The sequence below is a fragment of the Podarcis vaucheri genome (genome assembly GCF_965113315.1).
Source record: "Podarcis vaucheri genome assembly, chromosome: 13".
NCBI classification, from domain to species: Eukaryota; Metazoa; Chordata; class Lepidosauria; order Squamata; family Lacertidae; genus Podarcis; species Podarcis vaucheri.
In genome coordinates this window covers 21244539-21262191 of record NC_138751.1, presented here as the reverse complement: position 1 = coordinate 21262191, position 17653 = coordinate 21244539, and the positions used below count along the sequence as shown (strand labels likewise).

At 48.4% G+C, this 17653-nt stretch overlaps 1 protein-coding gene and 1 long non-coding RNA gene across 11 annotated transcripts in view; one reads left to right on the top strand and one right to left on the bottom strand.

Annotated features, from left to right (window-relative positions):
- LOC309517722 overlaps positions 1 to 17653 on the bottom strand; it is a 129375-nt gene that overhangs the window by 58434 nt on the left and 53288 nt on the right. The gene's annotated exons all lie outside the window — the stretch shown is intronic.
- Positions 3187 to 17653, top strand: part of LOC309517647 (voltage-gated potassium channel KCNC1-like) — a 50168-nt gene continuing 35701 nt past the window's right edge. For all 7 annotated transcript variants that reach the window (XR_014213216.1, XR_014213217.1, XR_014213218.1 and 4 more), the window contains exons 1-2: positions 3187 to 3551; positions 9656 to 10523. Coding sequence is in view for 4 of the 7 variants with exons in the window: in XM_082196973.1 (XP_082053099.1) it covers positions 9924 to 10523 (600 nt within the window). In the remaining 3 variants the exon portion in view is untranslated. The remainder of the gene's footprint in view (positions 3552 to 9655; positions 10524 to 17653) is intronic.

Sequence of the window (17653 nt, the reverse complement as noted above, 5' to 3'; positions counted from 1 at the left end):
TGTTAAACAGCCTCGTTTGTTCTGCGAGACCCTGTTTGATCACCGGAAAGCATCTCTTCGCTGCTGTCTTGTAATACCAGGTGGGTCCCTGCAGTGCCTGACAGCCGTACAAGACAGCTCTCCCCAGCGCTACCGACAATTCACTCTGTGCACCAGACGCAGGGGCTCCCAAGTTTAATTAGAATAATTGACACTTGTTTTGGAAATTGGCTAAATAATAACTGCACAGCATGCCAAGCTTGTGAGCAGGAAGACTGACATCAGTGATGGGGGCAGGGACTGTCCTTGGTATCACACAATTTTGTTTTTGGTTTTTGGTGGGGGGGAAGGGTGATGGGAGTGGCAAAAGGGGATTGGGGAGCAAAATATACTCTGAAAGTTCAAGCAAAGAATGTGAATTTAAAGGGTGCAGGTGTTGTATAGCTGACAGCCAAAAGCCAGAGTGCTGGACTAGGAGCTGGGAGACCAGGGTTTATATCCCTGCTCAGCCATGAAGTCCACTGAGTGATATTGGGCCAGTCATTGTCTTTCTGCCTAACCTTCTAGAGAGGGTTGTTGTGAGAATAAAAGGGAGAGTGAGGAAAGTGTTTGCGCCACCTTGAGCTCCTTGCAAAAAAGGTGGGCTATAAATGCAGTGATAAAATAAAATGTTTTCTGATTTCTAAAGAAGGGGAAGCTTAACAGAGTGGGGTTAGTTTTAATAATGAGGACAGGAGGTGGATATTGGAGCACATTCTAAATAGTGGAGCAGTTCCTTCCACTATACTCACAGCTGGCTCCTGTGGTCCCAAAACAAAATATTTAGATCTCTGAATACCCCAGTAAGGGGTATAACTATACTACATTATCTTTTATTTTGGTTTTATGCCACAGCTTCCTCCCCCCAAAAAGCATGGGAACTGTGGCTTGGTGAGTGTGCCAAGAATTTTCCATTAGAGATCCCTGCTCTGCACCACCAACACCACAGAACTACATTTCCCATGATTCCTGGCAGAGAGGGAATTGCTACTTAAAACTAATTTAAACCAGTATCATAGATATTGCAAATTTTTACGGGAGTTTGCGACCACAAGGCATGGTGCTGACCTCTGGCTTAGAAGCCCTAATAGCAGGAGGATTGCCTGCATGAAGTATAGATAAAGGTGTGTCTGAGTGTGTGAATAAACTAGCCTGCTGTACAAAGGCAGACCCTTGCTCTGCCCAGTTTTGCCTCTTGCCCCGCCATGGCTGGCATGTGGCCCTTGGGAGGTTGCTCAGAAAGGAACTCAATGTGGAAAAGGCTCCCCACCCTGAGGCTAAGAGATGCTGACTGGCCCAACCTCAGCCAATGGCTTCCTCATGACGGAGAAGCAATTAGAACCTATGTACAGTATCTCTGCCTCAAGTCTACACTGGCTTTCACCACCTCCAAACACTATTTTAGAGTGCAGGGGCATATATATTAATAATTCTTTATTCAGGATGCTGTGTGAAATCAGGAACCAACTTCAGCACCATGTAGCACCATTTCCCTGTACAGTGCTGGTAAACTCTACAGCTCCCAGGTCTACAACCCCTGACACACTGGGTAAGATTCCCATTACTGTCTCTTCTGCATGCTCAGCAACAGAGGCGGAGCTGTTGTTATTTCAATAGCAGTAGGAACACAGGGAATTGCCATATGCTGAAACAAGACCATTGGTCCATCCAGTTCAGTGCTAACTACACAGATTGGCAGAACCTCTCCAGGGTTCCACGCAGAATACTTTTTTCCTGCCCTTACTGAAGATGCCAGGAATTAGAATTGAGACCTTCTGAATGCAGGGCATGTTCTCTGCCAGAGAGCTGCAGCCATTTCCTGTAGTCTGTAGCTGTGGTCACAGAACATGACTAGTGGCCAGATATCTATGGCTCTTTAAAGACCCACAGATTACCACCCATCTGTCTCAGAGGCTTGGGGCAGATTGCAGTCATCTTTATCTCATTTTTATCCTCACAAAAGTGCCTGGATTATTGTTGTGGGATGGGGATGACAGCAGATCACAAACGGCAAGCCAGTTTAGACTGCACATACCCTTGCGGTTCACTAATAAGGCAAAGCCACCCTATCGAATTATGCACCTGGCGTGCAGGAGAAGGTGCGCCATCTTGGCTAGAGTGTTGGACAAGGACGGCAGAGGCCCAGGTTCAACTCCTGACTCTGCCACATATTTATTTATTACATTTGTATATCACCTTTTCCTCCAAGGAGCTCACGGTGGGGCACTTGGTTCTCCGCTCTCCCTCCATTTTATCCTCACAACAAGCCTGTGAGGCAGGTCAGGCCAAGAGACAGTGAGTGAAGAGACAGCCTGGAAGCTTGCTGGGTGGCCTTGGGCCAGTGACACTCACTCTCTCAGCTTAAGCTACCATGCAAGGTTGTTGTGAGTGAGAGCAAAATTGGGAGGAGGCCGCTAAGCATCACCTCAAGCTCCTTAGAGGAGAGGAGGGGTATAAACTTAATAAACAAGTGAAACAACATTTCACCCTGAGATCTAAGACACAAGGGTGGTTCCTCTTTGGAGGCTCCACCTTCCCCAGCCACAGCTCAGGGGGTGCCATGTCCTCTAAATATAGACTTATTTCGTGCCTCCCACACACTTGAGATTTCGCACATTCCAGGCTAAATTCAACTCTTCCCCACTGCAGCTAAATCCCATCACATCCCCTTCAGCTGACTCAGGAATACCCCTCCCAAACTCACCTCAGCCTCTCAGCCCCACTTTTCTTTAAGGTGGCTGTATTTATCTTTACCTGTCCTCCCCCCCCCCCAGCCTTGGAATTTCATACTGAGTTTTCAAGTGAGGGGTGGCGCATCTTTAAAAACACCCCTCTCTGCTCCCTGGGTCTCCACAGAGTCCGGGGTGGCTCGCTTTGTTTATGTGTGTTAGAGAAACACGCATATGGCCCCAAACGCACGACCCCGCTGCTCCGTCGCCACTTGTTTACCTCCAATGCCGCGCACAGAGGTGGATGGGAAGCTGTCTCTTAGCAAACAATGGAGCTGTGGCTGCTCTAATCCTGGACTACCTTTCTTTGCGTATATTACTCCCCCCCCCCAAAAAAAAAGGAAAGAAGAGCAACTGTTCCATGAGATGCCCCAAAATTCCACCTTAAGAGGCAGTGATGTCATCACGGGGTCCGCAGTACCAGAAGGCGCAGCCTGCATCCGGAGACCAGGGGTGGGGGGCGGGAGGCAGAGACGCACAAGGTGTGTGGGGGGGACAGACGGACAGACTGACTCCTATTCGTCGACATCCTGCATCTTCCTTCCCCCCCCCACCAAAAAAAGCAAAAAGCTCCCCATCATCCTCTCCATTCTCCCTCTGCTCTCTGCTTCAAGGGGTTTTCTCAGTCCCCTCAAGGTGCTGGGGGAGCTTCTTATAGCCTCTGTCTTCGCCTCACTGGTTGATTTTTATTTTTTTAAAAGAATTTTGGTTGGGGGGAGGTTGGGGGTGAAGATTCCCCCCTCCATCTCTGCTCCTTCATCTCTCTCAAAAATATTATTAAGCCACAAGGGGTTGGTTTGGCAGGTAAGTATGGGCCTTCAGTGGCTACATTGTGTGTGTTTGTTTGTTTGTTTGTTTGTTTGTTTGTGTATGTGTGTGTACATCTATAGTGTGTGTTTGTGTGGTGTTTTGTTTTCCCCTGGGGCGGCAGTGGGGGGAGGAGGTGAGGGGGGATCTTTGAGTGTCCCCTTTTACCTAACACTGAGATCATAGGACAGAAGGAGGGGGGGGAGTTTCAGCACCTGTGAGGTGACCGGCTGCATGTTAACATTGGTGTGCTTGTATTTTGCTCATTAGTGCCAGCCTAGCTGAGAGAGAGAGAAAGAGACAGACAGACAGACTTGCTTCTGTTGGCTATTTGTCTGTCTGGGTGTATGTGTGTGTGTAAGAGAGAAAGATGACTGTCAGTTTGTGGATATTTGTGTGCTGCCCACTGCAGTGTGTGAATGAGTGAAGGATAGCTTTAAGTGTATATGAGGAAGGAAGGAAGGAAGGAAGGAAGGAAGGAAGGAAGGAAGGACAGTCTGCATGTCTGGTGGACATATGAAGGTGTCCACTAAGGTGTGTGAAAGAATGGTTTGAGTGTATGGGCAGTTTGTGTGTGCATGTGTATATATGTCTGGGACTGATAGATTATGACTCAGGCGGTGTGCGGCTTGTGTGGTATGTGAGCTTGTACGATTTCAACTGGTGCATGAAAGAAATTAGCGCGCCTAAAGTATGCCGACAAGTACCAGTTATTAGGATGTGCTTGTTCTAAGGGTCTGAGCGCATCTGTGTCCATGGATACAGGAGAAACAGGTGAGGATTTGTGTGCCGTTGCGTCTTTGTGTGGTGACTGTAAGTGTCTGTGGTGTCCCTTGGGCTTTTCTGTTGTGTGATGTCTGTGTTGGTGTGGTGCGCCAGTGAACTGGAGGGGGAGGGGTTTAGGAAGAGAGAAACATAACTCCCATGAGAAAACAAACACAAACACACTGACACACTGACACACAACACTGAAGTAAAGCTCACAGAGAACATCATCTCACTTAGCCCTATGTACATACAGAGAGATCATAACAGAGACAACCAGAAAAAGCAGACACTGTGCATGCCCCCCCCGCCCTTATACACTCTCACACATTGATCATTGTCATACACAAGTGCTCACACTTGCATAATAGCTCACCCACATTCACACAAGCCAGCACTCCAGGCGCACTTGTGAGTTCAGCTGGAACTTATGCTGAAGGAAGTATGGATAGGGTTACAGTCTTTAATAATAAAACCAGACTGCAGTTCTCTGTTCACATTCTGGGGAATAATCCCCCACTTAAACCAATGGAGCTTATTGTTTAGTAGACCTGTATAGCAGGCCTGCTGTTAATTATCTGCAGATGAAGGCACTTTGAGTGGCTGCGTATGATGCTGTGCATCTGACCTAGACCTCTGAATGTCCTGGCTGCTGCCTTAGCCCCTTCCTATCCCACCCTCTGCATTTGTACATTCTGATTTATAAATTTGAAATCTGGGGGGTGAATAATTCTAAGCTAAATGTGTAAACATGTTCAAAGCTGGGTGGCAATACTTCAAACACATGCACAGCACTCAATAAGTGGTTTTGAGACTAGACATGCTTCGCTGATTTTTAGCTCTGCCAGTCATCCTATCATGCAAATAAGTCTTATTCCAGAATCCGATCATGCAGGTGTGACTTACTCCAGAATATGGCCATATGCAGGCATTTTGCTTTCTGTAAGGTTGCTCTCACATGTAGAGGTCTACACTTGAACAAAATGTAAACAGATACAAAATTGTCACACTTTTACTCTTAAGTTACCAGTAACATCTTCTGAAGCACACATAAAACATTGCCTCTAAACGCACCATGCTGCCTGTAAACATGCCTGCCCTCATATTCAAACACACCACTTCATTTACACATGCACAAATACCTAAGTGCACAATCAAATCTGTGTCACTGTACAGTCACCTCCACTCACAAAGAAACATACACAAGGGAATAGTGGGTACCGCAGTCCTCTCTTGTGCATTCACACACATCCTTAATTTGAACAACAACAAAAAAGATCACATACACACACTTGATTGCATATTCATTATTTTCATATAAGGCTGATTCACACATGCACACGCCACTTGATGAGAGACAGGCAGCTGAATGTGTGAATGCTCCATTGAAAAATATTGCATTTGAGGTGGAGTCACCAAGTGATCAGTTGTGCATGAAGGAACCAGCTCTGAGATACCAACTGTCCGTCTTTTAGGTGCCTTTTAGAATGCACAGCCAGAGCCAAGTAGACACACCATCAACACAGCTATGGCTGTGGTCCTTTGCATTCATCTGGGAGAAAGAGGTACAAAACAGGGTGCAGTTTATTTCTGAGTAAACTGAGCACAGAATCACGTTGCCGGGCTTACAGAATAGTGTTCTCCACACAAAAAATACAAAATCATTTCAGAACACTCATGCTGTCACACACACACACACACACACACACACACACACACACACACACACTCTATGCATACCATGTCATCCCAACTACAGAGATCCCTGCACACACTCACAACACATGGCTCTATCCTCAATTACAGATTTCTTCATATACAAATTCTGCTCGCACCTATAGTTACTTACTACACCCTTACACACAATACATACATTTAAACCCACATACTCATTTCTGCACCCAAACTCATCACATGCATGTATCACTGCAAACAGACACAGGCCATTTCCCTTACACACAAACCCACCATATAAACCCATTTTAAGATAGGCAGAAATGCATTGCCCTGTATGTCACTTCCTATCTTAACCAGCGTAATCCTACCTAAAGAGACCCATTACTCTCTGCACATGCATCTCCATCTAAACATTTTTCAACCAAGAAAGAACCCAAACACCAACTTTTTAATTAAAACAAAAGCCCCTGAATCCAACTTTTCAAAACTTCCATTCTAACATTGATTTATTTGTTTGAGGGATAGCTATAAAGAACTAAACATTAAGGTTCTGTAGATGCATTTTTAATGCAATAACATGTTCATTTGCTGAATTTAGTATGCATTACATATTAATTTTCAAAAAGCTCTAAATTCAAAAGTATCCATAACCGTATTTAGTTATTGTATTGATTTCCTGCCTTCCCTTCTTCCGAAGATTCCTGCACTGCAGGCAGTTGGACTAAATAACCCTCATGGTCCCTTCCAACTACAATTCTACGATTCTATGATGAAACCTAAGGTGGTATACACACACAGGGTCCCACCCTGGCCCAAATGGAGATCAGTCTTCATTTCACCTGGGCAGGCTGCATTATGTGTCTAGGAATAATAATAATAATAATAATAATAATAATAATAATAATAGGTGGGTGTTTGTTTGTTTCTAAAAAGAATAATATGAATTTAGAGGGCAAGGGAAATGCAGGCAAAATTAGGTCAGGAGAAATTGTTTGAGAATCTATTTTTTCCTCCACATGTATTTTAAGTCTCTATTATGCACTCATGCAAACCCTCCCACATTCTTTCTCTCTCACTAGTTTCTCCTTCCCACTCCACTCCACTCTCCCTACTTCTTCATCTCACAGCCCAGGAAATTGGATGGCGCGGCAACAGTGCTGGAGGAGAGACATTTGCCTCCTCACCTGCCTAAAGCCAAGCCAGTTCTCTCTTTTGTACCGAGAAACATTGCACAGCCACACAGACACACACAGTCCCCTCTGCAGCGACACAAGAGTATAGGAGAGGTGGGTGTTGGGACTGGGTGAGATACAGGCCAAGGAGGTTCCTTGGAGGTGGCCAAGGGTTGTAGCCAATGCTGGTTCTTCTCAGTGCAGACCATTGGAACCAACAGGCATGATTAACTTGGGCCCACAAATTCTAGTAGGTCTGCTCTGAGTACAGCTAGCACTGGACATAACCCCCAGTGTAAAACTCCAGGTGCAGGAAAGGGGAGAAGGAAGAACTGGAGGGGAGGATGGATAGGTCAGTGGGGCCTATAGAGAGGCAAGCAGAGGCCATAAGGAGGAGGAAGTAGCCATGGGGGGGGAGGGCAAACAGTGGGGCACTGAAATTTCAAGGGATAGCATAGGATAGAGGGTGAACTGGGGTGACCCACCAAAGGGAGTATAGGAGAGCAACCACAGCTAGGAGGGAGAGGAGATTTCAGGGGGGATCCCACAAGAAAAGTGGGGGTGCACTGGGGTCAAAAGTCATGTGGGAGAAAGTGGGGGCAAGGAGAAGACTGAAGGGGTCCTAAAGGTGGAGGAGAGCATAGAGGCTACCCAGCCCCTCAGCTTCAGGAAGATCATCATCAGGGTCTGTAGAGAAGTCAGCAAGGGAAGCCGGGTCCACTGCAGGAGGCAGGATCTGGCCGAAGATAGGAGGAGGAGCTGAGAGAGAACCAGAGTCAAGTGGGGCAAGAGTGGGGAGTCATGGGGCAGATAGGTTGCTACCTGGAAGAGAAAAAGGAATTGGTTTGTTAGTGTAAAGGGGGGTTAGAGTCGGAGCCCAGCAGGTGCAGCAGTATGGGGAGAGGGCTGGGAGTCGGAAGTGGGGAAAGTGGGAACTGGAGAAGATGACAAGGAGGGAGGGAGGAAGGGAGGGAGGGAGGAGGGGGTCGGTGGAGAAGGAAAACTGGCTGGTGGCCAAGAGAGGGAGAGATGAATTGGGAAGCGGTCAATGGCAGTGGAAGGGCAGTGCAGAAGCAGTAGATTGAGTCTCCGTTCGAGAGAAAGGGGACGTTGAAGAAAGGGGACTAAGTGAAGGAGAAGCAAAAAGGGGGGGTCTGGGAAGATAGGGCAGGAGGCAAGAGAGAGAAGGAAGAGAGAGGGGGAAGGAAGGGTGGTAGAGGGGTGGAATGAGTCGATATAAAAGTGAGCAGGGTGCTAAGATTGGATGGGTAGTTCTCGTGGTGAAAGAGATGGGGAGAGGGGACAGAAGAGGCCCCTGAATGAGATGAAGTGGCATTTCTCCTACACGTGAAGCTCAGGCGAGCATCTATTTTGCCACCGTTACACTTTGAGTGTGGAGATTGCAAAGCTGCTTCCAAACTTAATGTGGTAAAGGGGCAAACTAGGCACTGCCTGATTTCTGTGCAATGAGGGAGAAGGAGGCAAGTCTCCGTGCAAGAAAAGTGTGTGTAAAGTGACCCTAGGCTAAGCAGAGGATGGAGGGGCGAAAGGCAGAAGTTCCCAGGGAAAGAAGGACAGCGATAAGAGAATAGAGATGGGAGATGTGGCAACACATGGAAGCAGGGAAGGAGAGGAGACCATGAAGAAGGAAGAAAGGAGAAGAGGAAGAGGGTTGATGAGGAAGACAAAGTCAGCAGAAGAATGGAAGGGGGGGAGGATGCGAGGCTGTGACAGAGAAGAAATGAATGAAGGGTGAGAATGAATGGAGGACAGAAAAGAGGGGAGGGTGGCCAGAGATGTATGGGTATCCTAGGACTTGGAGATAATGATGGCAGATCTGCATGGACAGGCACTTGGAGAGGATAATGGAGCGCCAGGGGTGATGGCATGAAGCCTGCAGTGAAGGACTGCCGTGATGGTCCACAGGGGTCGAAAAACGATGGTGGCAGAGGGCTATGGAGGGAACTGAAAAAGAGAAGGGGATGCAGAGGGCAGGAGGGAGGGGGAGGGAGAGAGAGAGAGAGATGGGGGGGTAGAAGGAGGGAAGCCTGTGTGTAAGGATGGAAGAGATGGAGTGGGAGTGACAGAAAGAGAGGAGAGAGTGATAATGGCAGAGGGATGCAGTGGCAATGCCGGTCATTACGAAAGGGATGGGAGGAAGGAGAGGAGAGTGGAGAAGCGTACATGGTGGGATGGGGAGGGCGAAGGCGTAACGCAGCAGGGAGCGCGAGTGGCTAAGAAGCGCCATGGAGGGAGCGAGAGGAAGAAGGGGCGAGGATGGCAGGGGCCACGGACAATGGAAAGGACGGCGGTCCGAGCGGAGTGTCGGCGTGCGGATGGATAGATGGATGGTGGGGACGGGAGCGATGGAGGGCAGCGAGCGGAGGGAGAGCGGCCGAGGCTGCGGAGGACTGTGGCGGAGCAGCCGTCCGCACTCACCTTCCCTGTCCCTTTCTCTCTCTCTCTCTCTGTCCCTCTCTTTCGCAGACCCCGGCGCTGCGCCGCGGGCTCTTTCTCTGCCAACTCCTGCCTCCTCCTGCTGCTGCTGCTACTGCGCCCGCCCCGTCTAGAAAGAGCCTCGCCCCCCTCCCCTCTTGGGCCGCGCTCCCTCCTGCCTTCTCCTTTCCCCGCGGCAGGAGGGGTGGGGGGAGAGGGGGTGGCCGAGGAGGAGGAGGGGCCAGGATGACGCCTCGCGCCCTGATTTGACACCTGCGCACCGTCGGGGGGCGGCCCCCCGCCTCGGCCCGCGCCGCCGATGCTGAGCTCAGTGTGCGTCTCCTCTTTCCGCGGGCGCAAGTCTGGGAACAAGCCGCCGTCCAAGTCATGTTTGAAAGGGGAGATGGGCCGGAACGAAGACAACGACAAGATAGTCATCAACGTGGGCGGCATCCGGCATGAGACGTACCGCAGCACCCTCAAGACCCTGCCGGGCACGCGGCTGTCGTGGCTCACCGAGCCCGACGCGTGCAGCAACTTCGACTACGACCCCAAGGCCGACGAGTTCTTCTTCGACCGGCACCCGCAGGTCTTCGCCTACGTGCTCAACTACTACCGCACGGGGAAGCTGCACTGCCCGGCCGACGTGTGCGGGCCCCTCTTCGAGGAGGAGCTGGCCTTCTGGGGCATCGACGAGACCGACGTGGAAGCCTGCTGCTGGATGAACTACCGGCAGCACCGCGACGCCGAGGAGGCCCTCGACAGCTTCGAGACGCCCGAGAGCCAGGACGATGAGGAGAGCGGAGACCTCAAGCGCCACTGCCTGCAGGAGGACGGGCGCAAGCTCGGCCGGTGGGCCGCCATGCAGCCCAAGGTGTGGGCGCTCTTCGAGGACCCCTACTCCTCCAGGATGGCCAGGGTGAGTAGCGCTGGGCTGGGGGCGCGGGGCACCCACCCGCTCACCTGGTGTGGGCAGCATGGAGGAGCAGGATAGAGATACCTATGACTGCTGCTGCTGTTATTGCTCTTAGCATCTTAGCATTGAGGCTCTTGTCCCCACTAGTGGCACAGAGGAAGGCAAGCAGGGGAGCGGGGAGGCAGGGTCCCTGCCCCCAGGAACTTACAGATCTAAATGTTGACAAGAGGAGTCAGGGGAGAGTAGCAGAATAGGGGCAAGCATAGTTAAGGCTGGCAGAAGTTAATCCCACTCTGTTCATTGGGGCCAAGGAAGTGCAGAAAGGTTTGAGGGCAGCCTTGGTTTGTGTAGGGGAGAGGAGAGGCGAGCACCCTTGCTTTTCTCTCCCTCCCTTACACTGAGTCAGGTCCCAGGTTTTTTTAGCCCAGAATGACTACTCCGACAAGAGATGGCTTTGCAAGGTCTCAGGCAGAGTCTTCCTCAGTCCTGCTACTTTTTACTTGGTGAGGCAAAAATTAAAGCTGGGACTGAGTCCAAAGCATGAGCTCTGCCTCCCTGAACTGAGTTCGTTCTCCCAGTCTCTGGTTATGGCTGGAGGTGGGACAGAGTAAGCAGGAGAAATTTCTCTTTAAATGTTCTTTTGCTTGTTTCGCAAATGTCCCTTGGCTCTGTGCAACAGCAGGCCTTCTAGCCTTCTTCTTTGCTGTAAACCCTGACAACTTCCCAAAGAAACCTCCCCCCCGCTCCGAAATTGTACTTTTAAGAAAAAGGGGTGCAAGGGGCAGGCAGAAAAGGTGAGATGTAAATGGTCAAGAGTGGAGGTGCAGGCTAATGTTGGAGGTGCAGTTGAGATGTGCAAGACTTGTCCCAAGCGAAATGGGCAATGGCACAATGCGCAGACTAGCGCAGAGGGACTGGTGTGCAAGGGTCCATGTGCAATGCTTGGTAAGCATGGATGGATGTGCAAAAGGGGGGGGAGAGAAGGATGTGTGAGTGGCACTGGGTGCTGGAGGTGAAGGCAGATTATGCAGTAGAAAAGATGAGGTTGCCAGTCTGAGTGTGCAAACAGAACAGACTGAGAAATGGAGATGTTCTGCAGGCAGGGATGTTTTTCAGGAGCTGATGGCACCAGTCACATCTTAGGCACACACAAGCGATGTGCACCGTGCACTGAAGTGCCCTGTAGAGAGAACATATGATAGTCAGATGCTGCAAACAGACATCTAGAGGAAGGAATGGTTGGCTGGGAGAATACAGAATGTGGAACAGAGAATGGTGCAGGTTTCAGAGGTGTGCAAGGGCACTGGAAGAGGTGCACTCAGCCATGTTGAGGCATGCAAAATGTTGCAGAAAATAGGAGAGGTTAATGTGCAGGCTAAGAGGGGGTGACTGAACGAGCCTGACAGAGAGGGGCAGTGATTCCGGTTCAGGGAAAGCATGCAAGAGACCAAAGTGTGAGAAATGGAACTCTAAGAAGGAGAAAGGAGCGTGAGGAAAGGAAGGGGGATCATGCAAGGAATGCTGCTGGTGGCAGTGAAAAGGGGGTGCAAGGAAAAAAGTTGAGCTCAAGAGTTGAGCACCACGGGACATGAGCGTGCGAATGAGTGTAGTAGTGTGTAGCAGCAGGAGGATCCTGACACGCATGCGCTGGGCTTATGACTTGCTTATCGGTGTCAGGGTGAATGCCTTGATCTCCAGCAGGAGGTGCTGCTAAAACAGCTCCGAGTCCTTTCTTCACTGTCCCCCAAAATAAGGTCCCCTGTCCTCCTCCTCTCTGGTCTCCCCACCCCCTCCACACACAGTTTATCTCAGGTCTCACTTGCGCCCTTCCTGAATTTTGGAATCCTCTGGTCTCACTGCAGTTTTGCGTAGTCCCCCCGCCCCCACTGCATGCCCCACTGCCAAATCTAGGGATCTTTCCTTTTCTCTCCATTCAGCCCAAATCGACATCATCTATCCAGGGAGAAACTCCAGATCTCCTCCCCCAATCTTCAGCAATGCAGTTCTGAATTGGCTCCCCCCCCCCAGTGTGCTTGAATAATGCTGCTCAAAACTGCCCCCTTCCCAGACACTGCAGTTTAGAATCCCCCATCCTGCACTGCACCCCCAAATATCGCTCCCCTTACTGCATTCCACCCCGTTCTTTTCCCCTTTTCTTTTTTTAGCCTATGCAGCTAAAGCCTTTCTTTAGGAAAAGCACTGTATAACTTCTTTTTGCAGAGCAGCTGAAGGGGGGGTAATGAAAGGCTGCTGCTTGTTCTCTCTCTCCTTCCCCCCCCACCCCCGGCAACCCCTCCAGCATTACCTCTAGGACAATATTAGTGCTTTGCTATCTCTAGAACTGCAGAGCCAGCGGGTTGAGAAGAGGGGGGGAGGGGGCACCGCAGTGCAGTGTGGAAGCCCCAGAGTTTGCAGTGCAAAGCCAGCATTCTGCAATCCATTCCCCCTCCCCTCGCCCCAGGCAGCTGTTCTCAAGGGTGCAAGGCCTGTCCGGTCCCTTTATTCAGCCCCCCCATCCTCCCCCATGCAGTTGGGAATGCAGCCAGAAAAAGTTACAGCAGGGAGGAAGAGAGGGCAGGAGTGTTGGGGAGCAGGGAAGGGAGGGGGTTTGCTGTCAGTGGGAGCCAAGAAACCAACGGGACTATGAGGCAATGCTGCATTCAGGTGGACATCACGTCAGGGATTCCATAAACAGAGGAGCTGGTTGAGAACTGAAGCCAGCATCTCCCCACTACCAGCCGATATAACGGTAGCTCCCCACTTAATGCATTTACAGAAATGGCATATATGTGCTATAACTACAGTAGCACCCCCCCACACACAACCTTCTCTCTTTAGGCATTTGTGTATGCATAAGAGAAAGTCGCAAATCAGTACTGAAGTTTGCAAAGTTGGGGGGGGGGAGTTGAGCACAGTGTTTGAATTACCTGCTTATGAAAAAGGATGCAAAGAGATTGGCCCCCATCCACCACTATCCTTGCCAGACAGGCAGTCAGAAGGAAGGAATATGGACTGGGGAAGAGGAGATAGAAAACCATATCGGTGGACAGCATAGTGAATAGATTGATGGGCCAAAATGCACTTCTGAATAATGCTTCTCCAATACGCAAAGACACATTTGCTTCGTTTTCGTTCACTCTGCACACACCAGCATGCATATTTTATAGTGATGCATAGGCAGGCCGGGGCTACAAAATCTGTACCAGAGCATATTTGATAGCTGCATCTAAGTCCCTGCGTATCAGAGAGGGGTAAAGTGTGTGCGTTGAGAGAACAAATAGACAATGAATGAATAAAGACACACACGGAGATCCTCTTCTTCCTCTCCTTCCCAGATCTTTTCACATCACAATCGTTCTTTTTAAGTTTGGCTTTTCTCTATCAGTTGCACCTTCTTTTAAACTGGACTGTGTCCCAACTTTGATCCTGGAAGCACTTCAAGTCCCTTCATGGTATATAGACAAGGAAAAAGTTCCAGAGGGGCAGCTGCATTAATGTGGTGCACCAAATATAAACCAAGAGGCAACCTTAAAACTTTTGTCACGGGCTCAATGGCAGTTCCTTGAGTAATTATGTATAATCATGTATATATTCCCATTTGTGTGGGTAGAGAAACATATTACAGTATATAACATAATTTGATTAAACCCAATGTAATTCCAAGCTTGTTTGCTTGGAAGTTCAGTGGGACTTTGCAGCTAGCAAATGTGCTCAGGGATGCAGTCTCAAATTGTCATTTGTAGTGTACAAATGGCGCTTACTCATAAATTAAAGACAAAGTGCATGTATGTGTACATATGCCTGTATGCAAATGCAAAGCATAAATATATGTACTCAGGACTGTTATTTCCCTTTACATTTCTCCCAACACTACTATTTTGTACTTTAACCACGTTTGAAGTATGGCATGAAAGTTTATTTCTTCATTAGCTGTGTGGACAGCAAACTCATACGTATACTCACAGCTACATAACAATTAGGGAAAATATCACAGGCAAAGCAGCTTCATCTTTGTAATAAGGTTCCTGTATATTATATTATATTATATTATATTATATTATATTATATTAATGTATATATTTTTAGGTATACATGCACAAGAGAACAAAGTATGGCCACGTAACTCAGACAAGCCTGTTTTCAGTACGCAAAGGGTTATATGGAATAAATGGGGAATGTGTTCTTTCAGGGAGTATGTTTAAAAAGATGAAAATCAGATAAGTATCATTTATCACTGCATGCATTTTTCACGCCCAGATCCTTGTTCAGGGCAAATCTGCACTTTTAAATCAAATCGGGAACTAGGAACCCCGACTTCAGCATCATATAAAATGGATGATTTTTTTCTTTTCCTGCCAGCCTTGCAAGGGAAGTTCTGAGTTAAAATCCAATATACCCCTTCTCTGTAATCAGCTATAAAGTTGAACCTTGGACCAAAAAAGGTTGATGCATCCAAAGTATTTGTGTCTGTCCAGCAGACTGAGAGCCAGTACCAGCTTCTGTGCTAAGGGAATTTATTTTTAACCAAGTTCACCTCTGCCTCTCCATCCCATCCTCACCTGTGATGTGCAAACATTGCTTTTATTCTTGACGCTGAAAGAGAAGGCAAAGTCTTTTTGTCCTATAGGAGGCACTAGAGAGACAGTGCCAACACTGCAACAGAGCTGAGTCTTTCTTTTATCCTTTTAGCAAACTCTGCACAAATTTACGTGTCCCTTTGCTGGAGATCCTTGCTGTGCCCCCTTCCCTTTCATATTAATTCTCTGGCTTTCGTCTTCCCTGCATGATTAGCAAGCCAGTGCAGAAATTCTGGTTCAGCTTCTTAGGGAATTCAAAGGAAAGTAGATATGTGGGGGAAGGGAGGGGGGAGAGAGGATTTTTTTTTTTTTAAGGCTTTTAATGACTCTTGTGAATAATGACTGCAGAAAGGGAACAGATTCCAGATGCTGGCAAGAGCCAGCTACAAAGGGTGGCTTCTCTTATTTATTACAATATGGGGCTCAAGCATCCCAATTCTCTAGTGTCCCCTTGTGCTAGTTTAAACACCTCCTCACTCAGAGAGTTTTGGCATTCAGCAGCCCAATTCAAATTTGCCAGCCTCCATTCTTGTCCCAAAGGCTACAGAAGTTCTGGTTCTGAACACCATCTTAACTCGCAAGCCCATCTCCTTCTCCAATGAATCTAGGAGACCTAGTTGCCAGCTCTGACTGTTTTAACCTCCTAGACTCAACACTCCTCTAATTCAACTACCCCTATCCCAGTATATCCGCTCCCTTGATTTAAAAAACCAGCAGTTCTTGAGCAGTTCTCATATTTTCCCCTGCAAATCCAACACCTTTCGTGGCAATTGGGGAACTGTCATTGCCATTGTCCCTTCTCATTTCACACTCCTGGAGCCTTATCTGCTACCTACTCGGTGACCCAGTAAATCTCCCCTTTTATTCCCTAGAGTCACTCTTTGTCCCCCAAATCAAGAGTCCTGCCATGTAATTCTGCCTCTGCTCTTAAACCACTAAACTCAGTGGGTCAAAATTTCAGATATCCAGTTAAATGAATACGGATTCATAGTGCAGGTTAGAGCGGTAGGTACTCTTAAAGCATTCTGTCCACTCAATTTCCTTCCAAGACCAAGATGATCCTGGCTTTGCACGTACATACATACATACTCACACACACACACATCCCGACTCAGTAATTCCAGTCTTTCCACAGAAGCTCTTGTATATTCTTTCAAACATGCATTCTCACACTCTATCACTCTTGGTCCTGTGTGACCTCAGTGGTGCCATCTGTGCCCCACTCAGAATGAAAGGAAGCCCTCCTCCTGCCCCGCAAATACAGCGGGACTGGCTTACTGCATTTCAGAGTAAGTGAAGATATATACATTGCCATCTAAACAGGGACCCCTTGTGCGACCGCACTGTCCACAATCTTAACTTACCTAACTGCACTGCCGTGTGGCTTTGCTCAATAACTCAGCAATCTGAGCATCCCATTCCTTCCCTACTTTCTGTCAATCTGTATACTCACCCCCTGCTTTCAGTTCACAGAGCCCAAACATTTTTACTGTCCGTTTAGTCCTCTCTCCTCACTATCTGACCCCTCTACATACCCTTCACAGAAACCCCTGGAGTTTCAGAAAGCCCTCTTGCCAAATCACACTTGACTCCTTTCCATCAACTTTTCCTCTGAAAATCATGGGTGCCTGGGGGTCCCCAAGCAATCCTTTACCCACAGCTCTCCACAGGAAGCAAATCCCACCCCCCACTTCCCCTCCAGTATTGTGGAAAGATGCCCACTTTTACCCCAGGCGCTGAAGGACTATTGCAGTTTAATCCATTCCCTCCCCTTCATTCCTTGCCGCTCTCCATGGTACTGAACTGCAGTGTTACATCCAGTAATAGCGGCAGCATAGGGAGAGAATTCATACAGAGAGAGAGAGAGAGAGAGAGAGAGAGAGAGAGAGAGAGCGCTTTCTCCCTGCCTGTAAGTATTGTTGATAGAGGTTATTCTATGATGCTATGTATAGAGAGAGGAAGAAAATGATAGAACTGGAGAGAAAATTAATGAATTAGTACACAGTGTCAGGTGGGGGGCAGTGTTGACATGCATAATGTCCAGTTCAGTCATTAATACTCTGAAGAAAGGGCCAAAGCACTGCAGCCTTGGGTGCCCTTTTTTATTAAAAAAAAAAGGCTGGCATTGAGGTGTGTGCATTTGAGAGCAAGGTCATTTGAGCATCTTTACTTTGTTGCATAATAGTTTAATGTGACACGGATTTCACATGAGAGGGGCGAAGAGGGGGTGAGGGAGCTGAAAGATGGGGTCAGGAAGGATGACAGCCAAGGCCTTGCTTTCTGAGCTCCTGGGCCCCTTATTGTGCCCAGGCAGAAGGATGTATGTGTGGTAGACTTTGGAAAGAGCAGCAAGACCGTAATATGGGAATAGTGGGAAGACTGGAGAAGGGAGAGGCTGTCTTAGCCTTCTCCACAAAAATAAGGCTGACTTCAATTCAATAAAAAACAGAACTTCCTTGCTTCTATGTTCAACTCCAGGACCCCAGGCTTGAAACTGGTCTGCTAAATTCCCTCGTCCTCCACTGCATCTCCAGTGGCATTTACCCCCTTCCCCGT